Raw genomic sequence first — 17591 nt, forward strand, 5'->3', positions numbered from 1 at the left:
ATCAAAACGATCTGTACAATGGTGTTTGAAATAATTGATAAATATGGTTATGTAATTACGGAATTTCTTTTCATAACAACATTTGCTGGTTGAGTTAGTCATTTCGATGCATTTTTTTTAATATTTAAAATCCAATCTATTTGTTTTTGTAATATCAAAACTATCCAATCCATTCATAAAAACATATTTAAAAATGAAGTGAAGAAAAATACTTGGACGCTCTAATTGATATATTAACGACTAGCCAATTGATATAAAAAGAAAATACAAATCAATACAACCTATAAAAACCGTAACCGTTTCATATACCACCAAACTTACAACCATACAACCAATAATTAAAAACAAATAAGTAAACAAACAAAGAAAACCAAATGCCAAAGCTATTTATGTATGCAAAACTGGTAAAAACACACATACAAGCATAATTATTATAAAAGAAAATATGTTTTTTTATAGAGTTCAACCAACATAATTGCCAAAAAGTATGCAACAAACGCAAAGCTACGGGAGCGGGAGGAACCCACGAAATCGCTGTCAAGGCAGCAATAGTAACGCAGACTGCAAAAATTGGGAATGTAACGATTGATTCAAAAAGAAAAGACATGATTCGCATCAACATACTGAAGGCAAACGACACTTTCGCACAGCGAACAACTGCTACGTACCATTACGATATTGTCCAGGGATGTTTAGAATATTTGGGCTGTTGTTAACTAGCGGTAGTTGAGGATTTTGCGTGAGGGCTTTCTGGACCAGTCCGGTAAGGTTGGCCAATTGTCGCTCCATATGCTCGACACGTATTCTATGGAGATCTTCCGATCTGTAATTGTAATTATAAATGGATAATAATCATTATCAGTTAGAGGCGTCTAGATTGAAAGAAATTGATTCTTTGGAATTAAAAACAGAAATTAGAAAAAAAACTAATAAACAATTCTGTATAGCCCGGCTACTGCAATCTTGGGCGAATCTGCTGTCTTCTGCTTCAAGAATGATGATCTGTCTTCAGACAATGATGATACTTAAAAATCTATTAATGATGGTGGCGACATCTGACATCAATACTACAGAAACTCATTTGTACTCTTAATACTTTACAGTTTACTATGGAATATAATTCTTTTAAAACACACTTTGTGCTAGATGCTAGGTTGCAGTGTTTAGCGACGAGGAAACCGTTAAGAGATAAGTAATAGAAAATTTTCGTTCAAGCTACGCTCCAGTTCCTCACATAACATCCTACTTTTGAGACAGTCGCAGCGGAACGCGTTACAATGACAGTGAAACTATAGCCAAAGCGCAACGATGATTAAGCCACTACTGCTGCAGTACTGCATTTCATTACCAACTTTGCGGCAGAGAAGACCTCGCTTTCAACGCTTTTCCGCAAGGCACGGCAGAGAAAAAAAGCTGACCCATCGTGCTACAAAGAATATATATTTTTTAAATGACCTCTTTATTTGTCCGCCGGTATGGTCAAAGATTGGGTTTTGTTACTACATGGTACCTAGTGATGGTTACCCTAAGTGAAGTTGTTTCCGCACGCAACGATAACGTCACCGATAGCGGCATACTGTACGATGACCATTTGAAGTGGAACGATTATCGCTATTTGGAAGGACTGCCGCTGGAACAATTACTACTACTGCAGCGGAAAGTCGGTGAGCTGAGAAATAGTTTCTTTTCGAACGCCACCACCAATGAACCGGAGGCAGAAACACGCGAAATGCCCGAAGGCGATGACCATACGGGCAAAAACGATCGTCAGCATATGTTTGCTTCGCCACTAAAGATGCCAAACACCGTGGACAGGTAATAGCAACACATTTGTTTAACTGCACATTTAACCCACCATCATATTCTTGTTTTGGATTATGTGATGGATGGAATTTAGTATCGCAATTTACAGCGTCTTTATCTTCTACCTTGTGCCACAGGAGGTCCTCCGTAGAGCCGTGGAACACAAAACCATCCAAGGTTCAAAAAATATTTCAAATTAGCATTACGGGTTTAGCATTTTTGGCATTTGCTGGTTACCTGCTGTGCATGATCGTACAGGCAATCAAGAGCAAAGGTGCTTGAGGCTAGCTTTTATACCTTTCTCTGTTTGCTTTACTAGCAAGTTTTATCCATTTGTCTTTTTTTTAGGTACGACCTACTACCATCCCACGATCACCGGAACGGCCACGCTAACGTCGGCGATCAAAAAGCGAAAACCATTCATGCGCCGCAAGCGAGATCTGACCTACATAACGCCCTTGGATGCGTATGATCCAGGGCAGTTGCATCAGATGCTTGTTGCATTTGCCGAAGGGTATGCAAAGGGTCCCGGAAGCTGATCCAACCGAACTCCGGTGAAGATGCTTTTTTGGGAAGATGGCATCGCTCCATTACTCACCTGGTATGATCGTACATCTGGTTTGGTGGCACTCGTGGAATTCGTCCAACATTTTTCACACCATACATGGCATACTGATCATCCGCGATCGATATATCCCTACGAGTGTGAAGAGTGTTATTTGTAACGATGGAAATAAATGAAGTGAAATATATTATTTTTAATTTATACAAAATCGTACCCTTGTTCTTCATCGATAATCGGTGTAACGGTCGTGGAACGTGTACCGTATTGGCTGTAGTAAGGCTCTTCGTACGCTCCTCGCGATGCTCCACTACGTTCTGGCGAACTCATATATCCATCTGTTTAGAGATTAGACACCGCATGATGAAAATATTTCGAATTATAACACAAAAATATTATTCAGAACGCATGGATACCTGGAATGTTGTACAGCTGCTCCGTAGTGTACGGCATCGGACCCGCAATATTGCCTCGTGAGCCGTACGAACGAATCGGTTTCGATGCTACTCCTGTGAACAAAAAAAAACGAGAATGTTACGTCATCGTGGCGTCAGTGCTTCTATGAATCGATCAGCGCTCACCTATTGCTCCCTTGTTTCTATCCGAGTACATTCCTCTAGGTAACGTTTGAGTTGTACCAACATAGTATGGGGTTTTTGTAGGTTGCTGAGAAGAAATGAGATAAAGTAAATGAACAAAGATGGATTAAATCATTAAGTGAGATGAAATGTTCTGTATTTATTAAAGTTTGATAAATTCAATAGAAACATCTTTTCATAATATCACAGGATGGAATACTTAGTTGCATGAAAAAAGACAAGCTTAATGTCAGGAACATTCAATTAGATTTATACAATTTAAGACAATACTTGTATTCATTTCTGTCTGCTGGACGATGTTAATAGGTTCAACAATGCAACAGACCGTGGGCATGACAAAATGCCGCCATGACTGCGTATGATGGTCACAGTTTCATGAGCAAACAGTAGATGTACTGCAACTGTACCAGCCACCAAGTAAGATAGTATGCATCATGCTTTACGAGCCACTTATGGGGCTATTACGTACGAGCTCACCGCTCAATAGTCCTTTCACGTTCTCTCGCCCGGTACATGCGGAGGTACTTTCATTCGTAGGAACTCACCCGGCGGAAAATGGAGCGTCCCGGGTTCGACAATAAACATCCCTCTCCCCCCCTCCTTTAACCCACTGCCTATAGTTACCACCGTGACGAAATCCGCTCCGGTGATAGATTGCAATTTATTTTTTATTTTTTATTTCTTAATACAGCCTTTTACCCACCGAAGGCCAGTATTAATTGCTTCGACGCTTTTGCACATTAGCCGGGCAAGCGTTGAAATAGGGAACAGGTCGAGACAGATGCCCGCACACTCCCCCATTGGTTTGCAGCATCGCGTGCACTGTGTTGGCCCGAAAGAAAGTAAAATCTTTGATCCGAAAATTAGGCCATCAGTTTATTTCGCAAGTGTTTTTTTGTTTTTTGGAAATCTCATCAACCGAAACCGACTAATCGGCGGGCGAATCGTTAGGACAGCGATAGTGACCCCAGCACCCGCTACAAACCGATCAAGAGATGAAAAGTGAAATGCTTTGAGCGCGACGTGACAACTTTACGATCGGTATCGTCTCATACCCATTTTTCTCGTCCATAAACGATGTACGACCGTTCCGGTCGAATGTCGCTGGTAAGGTGCGTGTGTATTTATTGTCGAAGGCACAAACACAACATATTACATGAGCCTTACTCTGTAAGGGCGGCTTCTATGATCGACCCAAATTCAGGTTTCGCATTGTGGAACATTCGTGTTTTCGGTACACACTTGCATCAATGCATGGCAAAGCCTCGTTGGAACACAAGTGCATTATCAATTCCTTCACGATCGAAACAAACAAAACTTTACATTGTTTCTATGGGAAACGCTCGACAAGATCGATACCAGCTTCATTCAAGTAACAAAACAGCTGTTGAGATATTAATCTACTTCTACGGCCACGCCACAAAATATACATTTCTTCCATCTCTTCATCAGCTGCTTCCGGCTCGTTAGCTCCAATCCGCAAAACCATCTCGTGCCGAAGCCTGCCGGCCCACGACCATAAACTCTCGACGAAATTAACAATTTTTCGGATTAATATTTTCTGCTCTCTTCGTTCGGACTTTGGCGATGCATAAGTGGCAGTTGCCGGATGCATTCAACGACGACGATGTTGTTTGGACCAGTGTTATGCCGATTGCATAACAGTGACGGTTTTTTTTTTGTGTGTCTTTCATCCGTACATCTCGGGCATGCAGGCGAACGCCCAAACCCAGCCCCATCCGATCGGTGGTCTCCCCCCATTCCATTCAACACCATTCGCACTCCGTTATTGCCTTTTACCGGGCCAATTCTTTCAATGAGGCTGATGCTCGATTGTGTTGAACATCCAAACTCAATCGGCCAATTTCACCCCGGGGACTATGTTTTGGCTATGCAGGGTAGGTGATCGTTTGTTGGCACTGTCCGTTAGTAACGCTGTTATGTATCATTTCTCGCAAAGTCCTATCGAACGCAATCTGGTGTAGGTCGGGATCGTCCGATCATGATGGGGTGGGTTTCGTTTCACGTTCGGGTGGTGTTAGCGAACATTAGTTAAACTACTACTAGTACCACTGTCGTTTCCACTGGGTACCGGTCCGGAGAGTACCTGCCAGATGCAGTGTGGGTAGCTTTAATCCGGACTCGATCAATATCGATAATCAAAGGTATGACTAAGTGATTCACCCTTCTCCCGATCAGCTGCAGCTGTGAGTATTAGACGGTGATTGATTTTTTTTTTTTGTTTCACTCTCCACGCCTACTCCTCAATGCCGTCAAGAAATTGAAATATTGAAAATTATCTTATGATAGCTTGCGGGTCCGTCCCTTGGGCGGCAATTAATAGACATGTATGGGCAGCATTAGAGTGGCTAATGCGAAAGAAGCTTTTTCGATTACATTAGAAAAGGAACACCATTAGACGCAAACGGATATGTTGCATATGTTAATTAAACTACTAAATAATATATTTGACAAAGGTCACACCAAAACTGATCACTGAAAGGAAGTCAAGGGCAGGTGTATTTTTATCCCCAGCTGTAATCTACTGCAAAAGGTAAATTGTTTGTTAAATGTTTAAATCAAACGTTATTGCAATTCTTCCAATGAAATGAGTATTGCGCAAAAATAAGAACTTGTTACGCCCCCTCAACATGTATGGCAAGCAGTTACAATTCAATTGTTATTGCCATAAATAAATTGTTCACATTTCATTATGGTCAGGCAGGCAATCAATGATACTAACTCAAAAAAAAACAATCGCCATGTTTCACCGTATACCAATCTTATGCAAAAATTTCGCACAGACTGCGAGTGTTACACCACCATCGTGCGGTGTTAAAAGTGTCTGCGTACAACAAAACCCAACGTGTCTAGTACCATTTAATTGCGGGCCCACTACTGCAGTTGTCTTCTGTCCAGTCTATAAAACAAAAGTGGCAAAGGAAGGAAAATAGCGCATGGGGCTGAAGAGGCCATTTCTTTGTACAAAACGCGTCGGCATGGGTTGAGTCAATCCGCCACACTATCTCCGTCCGTTTAGACCGGCATTATTACATGGCGGTCATTAGAGCAAACCACAACACTGCAACACACAAGCACAGCATAAAACAGCGGCAACAAAAAAAAAACAACAGTGGCGTCCCAAAACGTTGTAAGAAGGTGGCTGGAAGGGTTAATCGTTGCAAGCAGGAATATGTTGTTGATCGACAATTTTTTGGCCAAACGCCCCTTTGGGGCTTCCACTTCCCAAAGACGCAACCAGTAGAAGAATTACAACAACAGCAGCAACAACGAAAAAAAAAATCATAAAATCAGCAGCAGTAGGGAGACGAGCGCTGGCTCGCGCGCGCGCGCAAAAGTCGCGCGTAAGCCTCGTGCGCTGAACTGTCCACCGTCAAGCGTCAGTTGCAGTTCGTGGCTCGGTATTGTAAGGTGGTACCAATCGGGTATTTGTGAACCGGCGCCTATAGCCGCATGTACGAAAGGAGTGTTGATGTTAAACCGTTTGGTTGAAGCTGTAATCGTAGGGTTGAAACTTTCCTAAAGCCATTTGGTGGATTGTGGTGTTTAACGGTGTTTTAGTGTGGGCAATTGAAGTTTAGCTTTGGTGCTGTTTTTGTGCGTCATTGTGTCCTGGACTGGTCCAGGATTGCAAATTGAATAGTACTATGGCTGCTCGTATGGCTTCACTGTGTGCAGCAGTGGCGATCTGCACCTTATGCTCGATCGCTTCTGCACTTCCGCAACAGACGGTGACCTACCACGGAAATCTGTACCCTTCCTTGGGGACATCGGTTGTTGGAAGCACACCGAAGCTTCTGCTTCCAGATTCTAGCTCATCGGAAGAACGCGTTCTTACAGGATCAGAAGATTTCTTGGCCTCGTTTTCTTCCGGCGGTGAGGTAAGTACAAGACGCGCAATATCTTATTATGATGGTAAATGATCCAATCGATACTGTTCAACCATACCATACGATTAAAATGAATTAAGCGTGCCGCATTAAAATGCTGTCCGGTGCCGCGTTCCCTGTTGCATGCCTAGTACACCGTAGCTCCAAGTAAAAATCACAGCATAAGATCCGCTTATACATCGACTTTCCACACCGATTAATCTGCAGTGATGAACGAGCACCGTGCGGGGCGGAAAAAAAGAAAGAGCCATACCTGTGTGTGACACAGTAATGCAAAATAACGCCGTAAAAACAATGATGTAATAGCCAGTGCGCGCGACACACATGCTGCCCAGCCTATAGGCTACACCAGATCCCCGTCGCGTTTGGGAGTTGCAAGTTTTGTAATGTGGAGCTGCAATCTCCGATCCGTCCCCAAAGCATGCGGACGCGTACGCTCAAATCAAAGCGAGTGCTCACCGCACACCGTAGCATTAAATGGATGTCGCAAGGAATAGTGCGGGCGCATCGCATGTCGCACCGATGCCAGGCTTCGCAACCATTGCCGCAACCGTACGTACACGTGCGAAAAATTAATAGAGCACGTATCGGTTGGTGTGGAATTATTATTGTTAGAGGAAATATATTTCCAAATGTTTTTCCAAACTTTCTGCTGCTGTTTCACCTCTGGCACACTATTTCAACATTGATGAAATGCAAAATTTGAAGCCAATTTGAATCGAAATTTTTGGTTTGTGTTTTTTTCTTCTTCTGTGAGGTCGGCACTGATTTGTAATTAATTCGCTTAATGGTTGGATTGGGCTCGGGAGAAGACGATAAAAAAACACACAGACATGATTTTGTAAACTTTCCACTTACACTTGCGAATAGAAATTGCCTTCATTATATCGTCCAGTGCTCTCTCTCTCTCTCTTTTTCTCTGGAAAATTTTGTTTTCCCAACCGTGTGCTTGTGTCCTACCCTTTACTTTTTTCCTTAATTGATTTATTAGCGTCCGATCGATTGTAACGGTTGAGTACCGAAAACCCCGTAGACGTGGTGTACAGCATTGATACATGATCTAACATTGGAAATAAATATAATTTAATCTTCCAGACATTAAAAGGCATTCCAGTGATTTCGCGCACACTTCTCGCTGATACATTCACTTCTACTAATAGAAAAAAGGGGTAAACTGATCAACAGATCAATCTGTTGATTCCGTCAAGTCATTCAAACTCGTTTTCTGTTACAATTGATCAGCTCTCCCAGCCTATCAGCGGCACACGACCGATATTTAATCTACTCTTTTCCACCCTATCTAGACATACCACCAGCAAAGAGCACAAAATCATGCTTTAAAGCTGGACACTAGAAACTACTCAAGGACGACGGCACTGGGTCCGTGCGCTTAACCTTCGTATCTGGTGGTTGATAATAAGAATCTCAGTGGTAGTCATAAATCCGACACAAAGGAAAGGCAGAAAAATGGCTCCATATCCTTGAGAGTTTTGTGCTACGGCAAATCGTACCCGGACTTGCAAACTGTTGACAAGGGGGCAAGCTGTTCCGTTAATATTTTCTTACGATTGCGTACCGAAAGTATGCCGACTCAAACACTTAGCGGGTTTGCTTTATGCTTTGCTACCCACCCAACCGCACATTTCAAACCAGATTTGCGTTACAAAAGATTTGCATTTGTTATTTGCATGAACAAGATCTGTATGACTAATCATTTCTAATCGTCCCACATAAAACAGTACGGCGAAAACGCGCTCGCCGTCATTTACCAAAGTTCAACCAATGTAACTCACCATATATTTGAGTTGCAAAAGTTCGCAAAACAATGCACAATTCTAAGTTGGCCACAGTACCACTGATTAGGTTTTGTGGTTTCTAAACACTACTTCCCTTTTGCAACGAACACACTTTTGAAGGTTCTTCGAAGCCGATACCAGAACGTGGTTGAATTTCTTAGCAATCGCTGCTCCAGCGAAGGACACCTTTTCTAAGCGGCAAACGATCGCGAATCGTTAGTGGGTGTTTGTGGGTTGAAAAAGCGAAATACTGCGAGCAACAACTTTACGAAAATAGATTTACTACCTCACTCATGTGCCGCCGCCGCTACGCAAAATGTTGCGTGTGGTCAGGAAAGCTTTCCTCTCGAAAGTTCCGCTAATGAGGAACAGCACACCAGCACATGACCTTCGCACAGCACCAAAGCATGTGTTTTCTACTAAAGGATTGTATACTACAGCTTCATGGTTTTTTCGATCATGACGTAATCTTTCACACCAAAAACACAGATCGATTAGTCCAAACATGTTTACAGTTTTAGTCTTTGCCCTTGGCTGGTATTTTACAAAATCTGCGTCAACACATAACACATGTGTTTTTGTATCGATTCTATCGATTCTAGCGGTCAACCTTTATGTTATGATTGAATTTAATTAAGTTTCTGCTAATTTGTAATAATAGCCGCAAAAACCTCTCACTTCTAATCTCGCAGGATAGCTGCAGCTTCGACAAATATGCGTTTGATCACGACGGTACAGTGAAGTACGGTAACAAACTGCCAGCCCTTTCCCAGTTCACGCTCTGCATGTGGATGCGATTCACCAATCATACCGGCGACCACACAATCCTCACCTACTCCGGTAAGTGTCCTGCTACAAGAGCGAGTAACCTGATCGATTTACTAAGAAGCTACGCAACGATCAAGCGCGCTCTAACGGGAAGGCGTCATGATTGATTTGAATGCACGCAGCCAAAGTGCATCGTCACAGCTTAATCTCCCCTTAAACTTTGGCTTCCATGCCTTCGCATTGGGGTTTTCTGGGCTGCATAATAAGTGGCGCACAGCTACCACTTTGCTCTCGTTATGACACATGGCGGCTACGCTAAATAGCCCTAGGCGCTCCGGAATCATTTCGTTCACCTGACTGCGTCACATTCCATCGACGGTGAATGTACGCAGCCGAAGCATCGTCAGTGGTTTGATCGTCTTACGCATAACCCGAACGGAATTTACTGCGATCGTGATCGCGGTATTTCGACGTAAAACGCAACGTGATACGTGAAAACGCACCTTTCGCTTGCAACAGAGCAGGTGGCGACGACAAGCGAGTGACGATCCGCTAGTTGCACGTCATTCGTTGCGTTCCACATAATATCCTACTGAACTATCGATACAGACTTTAATCGTTTTACGCTACCACATCACTATAGCATGATTTGCTTTATCTTATTCTATCTCTGTGTTCCATGCTGAATCCTTCATCGACGGTCCTTTCTCTCCGAACTCGTGAATACCAGCGGAAGATGAACCACGCGAAATACAGCTCTGGATATCCAACAACATGGGCATGAGCTTCATTAGTATGGCCGTTCATGGCCAGTCACTCTTTAGGTAGGTCTGTATGTTCGTGGTGTTTTTGCTAGAAAGGCAAAACTGGCAAAACAACAGAAAAACCCCAATTCTTCGAACAATGTAATTTTATGTAATCTTACCAAAGCCGCTCCAGTATAAGCGACCTCCAGAAAACTCTCGAAGACACTCACGAACAGCGAATATTATCTCACTTCTTGTTAAAACAGGTTGAACTATCCTTTCAAAATGCGAAAGTGGCACCACGCTTGTGCGTCGTGGAACGGTAAGACCGGCGAATGGCAACTGTGGATCAAATCGGAACGCGTCGGACGCGGATTCCACAACCGGGTAAGTGCACACAGACACAGCCTTGAGACACTTTCGACACGGTGTACGCATGCGCACCAGCCTCTATACATCGTGCATCGGGAGCGTTCTGGCAAAACGATAAACAATCTCTACTTCTTTTCTCCGACCAAATGCGCAATGATGACGACGCATGGAAATCTGCCTTCGCTCGCCTCCATTGCCACCCTACGCAGCTGGTAAATTACGAAATCAAACCCTACGGTACGCTGTTCTCCGGTGGTCCATCCATTACCGGACTGACTGATGTTGGGTTGCACTTCGAGCTGACGGCGATCCAGATGTACAAGGTAGCGCTGAGCGCGGGAAAGGCACACCGCGACCACAAACATCACCATGTGCACCATTTCGATCATAACGGCGGTGAGGTTTCGTCTACCACACCACGGACGCAGGTGGCGGTAAGTTGTTTGCTTCCTTTTTTTTGTTCTCGTTTGTACGCACATTGCTTCATTCTACACGAACAGTGCGCGCGTCATCCAATTTCGGATACTAATTAAACCTTCTTGCAATCGTTCTTTTTGCGCTGGTTGTTAGCCTTCACCTCAACCGGCGAACCCGCTGCTAGCAAATGGACAGATACCAACGCGCGTTAAGATCAATCTAGCGACAAATGGCCCCCAACAGAACAGTGGCTCACTAGGCATTCCTACCAAGGGTTTACCGTCTCAGCTCGTCGGTGGTTTTAGCCCGTCCACCGGCAATGGTGCCACCGTTACGACCAACTTTGTCAACGGTCAGTTCAGTACCGGTGTTCGATTCCTGCAGGAGCAGCTCGCATCAAACAACGTGATCGGTCAGTTCCCTCGCACAAGCGGATCGATCGGTTCGTCCAGTACGTTTACATTCCCCGATAGTAGCAGCGAGTTGCTCGCGGGTCCATCGACAAACTCTGGCGGTGCATACTCCATCGTTCAACTTCCCACCGACACAAGCCCGCGGAAGCTTTTCAAGCGTCAAACGGCAGCGAAGATAGCCGCCAAGCTCGACCAAACCGGTGCTGCGACGGAAACGAAAACAAAGCGCGACTTGATTCAGCTACAGGACGGTTCACTATTGCAGAGCTCCGAGTACATATTTGACGGATTGGCAGAGTTTGGTTTGCCCGACTTCAAGAATAAGGTGGGCCGCGAAACGGATATTGAGGATGAAATTCGCGAGCACGATAAAGAACCTGCCGAGGAGGAGGTGCGTGCTGTCATGAACATCTGCTCCAAGTGTGCACCGGAACCTTTTGCCAAGGCGCTCATATTCGCGTGGAAGGATGCAGTGACGGAATTGGGTGGTGCACTATCGGCTAAGGCGTCATCTCACTGTGGCCATTTCTAGGATTGGGTGGGGAAACCCCAACCGGTCCCGCATGGAGTAGGATCCGAGGCCGAGATGAAACGCTCGCAGTACGTAACGTAAACAGTATGGAATATTTAAATACCTCAAACCGTACATTATTAGTGTATTTCTATGAAGCCATAGCCCAAGAGTGAGAGGTGTACAAGTGATGTATGCACTAAAAGCGTAATAAATGTATTATACCATATCGACCACCATGTTTGTTCCTACCTTGCTTTTGTGAATGTGCTGATGTTGATACTCTGAATCGAATTCTGGTTCACTAAAATAGCTCTGCAAGTGAGAAGATAAGATGAATGTAATATCAGTTTAGAGTGCTTGTTAATCGGTTTGGTTTATTCTACAAAACGATTGTCGATCTTGGACAGTCAAATCCTAACGAAAGACTATCTCTCTACATTGATCTGTGATCTATAGTGGAATGGGGGGAATCTGAATCTGTATGAATCTTCAAAACGAAAGCACGAATCTAAATCCCTATTATTATGATTTGTGAATCTCTGGCGATTCATAAATTCCTAGTGATATTAATGCGTCAAATTAGAATTTTTGTATCTGTAAAGAATGGCCATGTTGTTTATAACTATTCGAGACTTAAGGATACAATTCACTATGGTTGGAAGACATGTCTTTGAGACATGGAAGACATATAAAGCCTAAAATTACAAATCAAACGTTATAAATACCTGCTCTTGATCCCACTGGTTTGGAATTGCTGCCGGTTGTAGAGGCTGTGGAATATTTTGTCCACCGGGCAGGACCTGAGGTGCGCTCACTTCGTTTGACTCGAACAGTCGTAGCACGGAACGATCACGTATTTCTCGAAGGTGCGATCTACGGGCATAGAAAGGAAGCTTAAGATACATTCCTATTTAAAAAAGGCAAACAACTCTTACCTAACATCCTCCAGCTCGTAAAACATGTCCTTGCTCGAATCATGAATGTATATCTTCACGTTCGGACCCTCGAGGTACTGCATGGTTAGCTGACGCGGGAAGGATCGCACAAACAGTGCCCGGACCGTATCGATGGACGTGATCTCGTTCGGTAGCAGTGCACGTTTCGTTTCCGAGCGATATTGCAAAAATACCAACCCTAGCGGTCGTTCCAGTGTTTTCGACGGTGTTCTTACGACAGGCAACGATGAGCGTTGTTTGCCACCCCGCCGGAAGCCGGTGCTGGCCGTTTCGGCTTCGGACATGATACCAGGATCATCGTCAAACAATGGACCTTGATTCGTCGGTGTGTACACACGCATCTGCGGGGTCTGTATGGAAGTACAGCGAAACAAAACAGGGCGTCAGAAAAGGTTGCGTGCGTTTACCTTGAAAACCCTTCTTGAAAGGTCGCCGTAATGCTACTTACTTCAAAATCGAGCGATCGTTGAATGTTTGGAGGTTGCGTTTGGGCCTGGTACTGTAGCATATCGCCCCCGAGCGTATGTCGGCGGGGATCCTCCCTGCTTCGGGCCGATCGTCGCCTGTCGTCGATCGTTGCTGCCGGTGAATGGTGGTTGTCACGAGACACAACACAAAGCAAAAGAAACGTTAGTCAACGAATGTACATGTGTTCGCGAAAAACCTCATTTAACTATCGGCCTTACCTTGATCGGTCGGCTGATTCCTGTTGCTTTTATCATTTTGCCAGTCATCCTCTGCGAATCGATTTGGTTGCAAGTGAATAAAAAAAACAAGAACAAGGAACGGATGCTTTAGAGTGGTACTACGAAAGTTCTCTACTGGGTCCCAGGCCACGCTGGGGTTCGTCGCGCACGACACAGCCACCGCAAAACAAGGCCAGGATGTATGATTGTCTGCGTTGTGTAAACGCAACCCCGGTGGGTGTGTGCTGACGAAGATTGATCGAAGAAGTACAATTAACGGTTGGGAGAAGGGTGGTTGTATCCTGGCCAAGATTGGATTATTGGAGCAATCAAATCAATTGCCTATCATTTTTATGCTGCCGTTTCTCTACAACAGCTGGCAAACAAACGGGGTTTGTGAAATCACTACCAGGAAAACTATTGCTAGTACGGGGTTTACTATCAATTTCATAAAAGCAAGCACCAAACCTAGCACCTGTCCAGGTATGGTTTGTGATACTTTTTTTTAATTTCTAACATTTATTTACTCTACCAAAAACATAGCCTTAAACTGATTTAGTAGCGGCTTATGTGCCACATTGATGAAGCAGATGAGCAAGCTAATTCGATTAGGACCGAAACTATAAAATGACATCCACCAAATCTCCCAATTCCGGTGAATAAATATAGCATGATTAAAACTTAATTGACACATTAAAAATTTAAACCATCGGTCCTCTAGTTGCACAGCTCTAACCCAACGCGCGGAAAGGACTCCTGCTCGTATCCCTCCGTCTGTTACCCGCTGAATCAAGCTACGTGAGAAAAGTTAAGTAAGAAAGTCGGACGGACGCTTGTTTGGAAATATGGAGCTAATCAATGATAATCATCTCCTTCCTTAAAGCTCAATTAAAAGTATGCTTTTCAATTTATATGTTTTGTGAGTATGAACGACTGAGATGGAATATTACAGAAAAAAGGAGATGTTTTTTTTTTTATTTGGGATGATAACACAAATTAATAAAAGCTATCCCTCACAGAATCACTTCTTGTCTTACACTTCGACAACTGATTGTTATGCTATCTGTTCGCTGCCACCGGGTTAGTATGTAGCAGTACTAAAACTTTGACCCATTTAATGGTTTTTTAGTCGATCGAATCACACCACACTTCCAATAGATTTGATTAGGGTTAACGAAGGGGCAAATTAAGCAATTCCGGTCACCAACAAGGAAACACACGGTGTGAGAAAAATTAGTTAAACACCACCTCTCCAAAACCTTCCTTGCACCTACAACCCTGGTGGAGCAGCCTGTTCCGACATTGGCGAAACATCAATCAATTTCGGTCTAAAGTTGTCAAAAAGGTGCGGCTCACGCCCGCGGCCCGGTACATAATTGCTGTTTGTGTGCGTGTGTGTATGTGTGTGCATAAAGTTCGTTCGTGTCCGACGAACTTTGGAGGCTGAAATGGCATACATTTGATGCCGCCTGCTAAAAACGTAAAGATTATGTGTGTGGCTCATCTCGCTTATAGCAACGACATCACAGTGTCGGTCGACGAAAGCAACCGTCGGGCATGGAAAGAAACGCCGTTTCGTTCGTCCGTTTGTTGGCTATAAATTATGCATCTTCCTGAGTTGCCCACGGTGGCTCTGCCATCCGTGTGTAATAATGTATGGCTTGCGTAGGGCGGTTGGTTCCGTTGTTCAGTGTCGTGTCGTCGTAGCATAAACCCCACCCTACGACGAACGGGTCGGACCGAACCATTCTCGAGCGTTTGGAACAGAAGAAGACGCACTAGCGACGCAACAAAACCGGACAAACCAATTTTTCGCTTCATCCTGGCGAAATTCACACCCGCCCACAGTATAATGCTCAGTGTAGCCACAACTTTAAGATTTCCGGTCGCTCTTTAACAGAAAGGATCATCCACCGCTGCCACCGTTCGCCCATTCGACGCATTGGTCCACAAACGTTAAGCAATGGACAGACACTGGTATCGAACACTGCGAAGGGAGAGAAAGAAAAACCTGACCCGTGCCAGGGATCTACTACTACGTACCGCTGTCTCTTCCTTTCCGTTTCTTTTTCGATGTGCTCGACGATGACGATGTTGATGACGAGCTTTTATCTTTGCTTTTCCACCGAATCAGCATTTTCCTGGCAAAGGATGTTGATTTATTTTTGACGTGCAATATTTGCTGTATTATTCTTTGTTGTTGTTTTTTTTTATCGCCGTTTACTTTGTTCCTTCTCTGCCTTAACGGTGTACTTTCCTCCACCCAGCACCCAGTGTTCAGGTGTGAAAAACCGTGCGAAACTGCGTGGGCCCTTGTGCACTGCTGACGGAGAGGATTTTTAGTCAATTACAGAAGGATTACGGGGCCTCGTGTGTGCGTGTGTATTTCGTCAATATCTTCTGCTTTAACGGCTATACACCACCGCAGATTACTACGATTGCTCTTCGAACTAACCGCACCGTACACTCTGTGGGCTTGCTGAGATGCCCTTTTCTTCCGTTTTGTGCTGTCACGACCAGCAGCGTCACATCCGCTAATAACACACGACGCACCTACACCAAAACAGCCCGCTCGCAAAACAGCAACACTCTCGACGCGCACGCACACACACACACAGCACCCGTGTAGCTGGTGCTAGCGGGCGAGAGCAGTCATCGCGATTTCGTCCTTAGTGAACCACTGCAGAAATACACTCGTATGCGAACGATTTGCTGCTACACAGCCACACCACACCTGATGGTTCTAACAGTAGGGAGAAGTTCCCCCAAATGCAATCGACACGCGTTTGATTTGACGATAACACGTGAAAGGACAACCCTATTGTCGATTTGTGGCTGGTTGTTTTATTTTCGCTTTCGGTCAGCACAATTTTTTGCACTTTCTTCCTGTATATTTTGCGTACACAGTTCATCGACAGGATGTCCTACACCTATATGTATGACCAACTTTGACCGGTGTCTCCCTAGCACAGAATTCACACGACCCAGTAGCTCACTTCGGTCTGCCAGCTAAGTGTGCGAGAAGAAAGTTTCAGGTCGCCGGATTTGATAGCACTCCGGGGTAGACTTGCACAACTTGTCTCAGCAGGCAGCTTCACACATGTGACGGTACACATTTCCTGCATGCCTAGGAGACGTCAAACCTCAGCCACGACTACTCTCGGATGGTGATCGGATACACTTTGCGGTTTCCGTTTTGGATCTGGCTTTCTTGGTTCTGCTGCTATAATACCACCAAACACATACGCACACACCCCAACCGGGGCACTTTGGTTCCGTTTCGGACAATCTTTCATTCCCTTTATCCCATGGAGGCAACCTTTTGTGGGTTGTCTGTCGTTTTTCTTTTGCTTCGATTTGCTTCTATTCTCCAAGCTACTGAGATACAATTTTTGACCCGAAAAAGATAACTACGAAGCTTCACTGTTCTGGTTTTTGTTATACTGATTTAAGCAACTTTTGGTTGCTCAGCCGCTGCTGTTCACAAAATACGCGTTCTTTAACGCAATCAGCAGCACACCACAAGAACGACCGTACGGTGAAAAGTTCCACCCTAGTTCGAAGCCCTAGGTTTGTGGTAGACTCTTTTTTTCCGTCGTGCCCTTTTTCCGATATGTGTTTCTCCAACACTAACTCAATACAGTTTCTCTTCACCGGAGCGTATCGAAGAGACCGCACAGAGTACGAAGGTCCTGTGTGCGCGTGCGCCAGAGTTATATGGTTGCCGGAGCAGTGCCGTGTGTGTGGCTCGCTGCATCGCCAGCCAGGATACCACACACGTCCGCGTACGTAAGAACGTGACACGCCAAGAGAGCCATTTGCGGGAGAAACCATTTCGCAAACGACCGTAAAATGCTCATCACTTAAAACACCACTAATAACTGTGATCGTGTGAAGGAGTTCAACAACGAAAGACTTGAGATGGAGGTACCCAATTTTATAAAGCTTTCAATTTGTTCACTCAATCGTACTATTTTATCAGGTGGCTAAATTTACTACCATTTTTTTCGATTTTCAATTTATCTAGCATAATGTAATCAGTTTACTG

General features: G+C 44.4%; 3 protein-coding genes across 9 annotated transcripts in view; 2 read left to right on the top strand and 1 right to left on the bottom strand.

Moving 5' to 3' along the window:
* Positions 1 to 17464, bottom strand: part of LOC125770763 (coiled-coil domain-containing protein AGAP005037) — a 31660-nt gene extending 14196 nt beyond the window's left edge. For 3 of the 7 annotated variants that reach the window (XM_049440727.1, XM_049440730.1, XM_049440725.1), the window contains exons 1-11: positions 15587 to 17464; positions 13544 to 13594; positions 13306 to 13436; positions 12837 to 13207; positions 12627 to 12774; positions 12151 to 12213; positions 2947 to 3031; positions 2782 to 2874; positions 2583 to 2703; positions 2402 to 2500; positions 669 to 823 (exon numbers count right to left, since the gene is read on the bottom strand). In XM_049440727.1, the coding sequence (XP_049296684.1) occupies positions 669 to 823; positions 2402 to 2500; positions 2583 to 2703; positions 2782 to 2874; positions 2947 to 3031; positions 12151 to 12213; positions 12627 to 12774; positions 12837 to 13207; positions 13306 to 13436; positions 13544 to 13594; positions 15587 to 15680 (1411 nt within the window). In that variant the 5' untranslated portion in view covers positions 15681 to 17464. The remainder of the gene's footprint in view (positions 1 to 668; positions 824 to 2401; positions 2501 to 2582; positions 2704 to 2781; positions 2875 to 2946; positions 3032 to 12150; positions 12214 to 12626; positions 12775 to 12836; positions 13208 to 13305; positions 13437 to 13543; positions 13595 to 15586) is intronic. The other 4 variants (XM_049440728.1, XM_049440731.1, XM_049440726.1 and 1 more) reach the window with 3 other exon arrangements.
* LOC125770770 (uncharacterized) lies at positions 794 to 2408 on the top strand. Its single transcript, XM_049440740.1, has 3 exons — positions 794 to 1815; positions 1941 to 2077; positions 2152 to 2408. The coding sequence occupies exons 1-3, from the start codon at positions 1451 to 1453 to the stop codon at positions 2340 to 2342; spliced, it is 693 nt and encodes a 230-aa protein (XP_049296697.1). The 5' UTR covers positions 794 to 1450; the 3' UTR covers positions 2343 to 2408.
* Positions 6334 to 12132, top strand: LOC125770766 (uncharacterized). The gene is made up of 6 exons (XM_049440735.1): positions 6334 to 6866; positions 9364 to 9511; positions 10170 to 10263; positions 10452 to 10572; positions 10767 to 10991; positions 11128 to 12132. Exons 1-6 carry the CDS (start codon positions 6633 to 6635, stop codon positions 11917 to 11919), a joined length of 1614 nt encoding a protein of 537 aa, XP_049296692.1. The 5' UTR covers positions 6334 to 6632; the 3' UTR covers positions 11920 to 12132.
* Positions 17465 to 17591: the final 127 nt, after the last annotated feature.

The sequence above is a fragment of the Anopheles funestus genome, chromosome 3RL (genome assembly GCF_943734845.2).
Source record: "Anopheles funestus chromosome 3RL, idAnoFuneDA-416_04, whole genome shotgun sequence".
Classification (NCBI taxonomy): domain Eukaryota; kingdom Metazoa; phylum Arthropoda; class Insecta; order Diptera; family Culicidae; genus Anopheles; species Anopheles funestus.

Bases quoted from the DNA above. Each gene is read 5' to 3' on its own strand.
- LOC125770770 (XM_049440740.1), top strand. From the start codon at position 1,451: ATGACCTCTTTATTTGTCCGCCGGTATGGTCAAAGATTGGGTTTTGTT. The intron at 1,816-1,940 runs GTAATAGCAACA...CTTGTGCCACAG, and splicing joins ATGCCAAACACCGTGGACAG to GAGGTCCTCCGTAGAGCCGT. The intron at 2,078-2,151 runs GTGCTTGAGGCT...TCTTTTTTTTAG, and splicing joins ACAGGCAATCAAGAGCAAAG to GTACGACCTACTACCATCCC.
- LOC125770766 (XM_049440735.1), top strand. From the start codon at position 6,633: ATGGCTGCTCGTATGGCTTCACTGTGTGCAGCAGTGGCGATCTGCACC. The intron at 9,512-10,169 runs GTAAGTGTCCTG...CGTGAATACCAG, and splicing joins CACAATCCTCACCTACTCCG to CGGAAGATGAACCACGCGAA. The intron at 10,992-11,127 runs GTAAGTTGTTTG...GCTGGTTGTTAG, and splicing joins CACCACGGACGCAGGTGGCG to CCTTCACCTCAACCGGCGAA.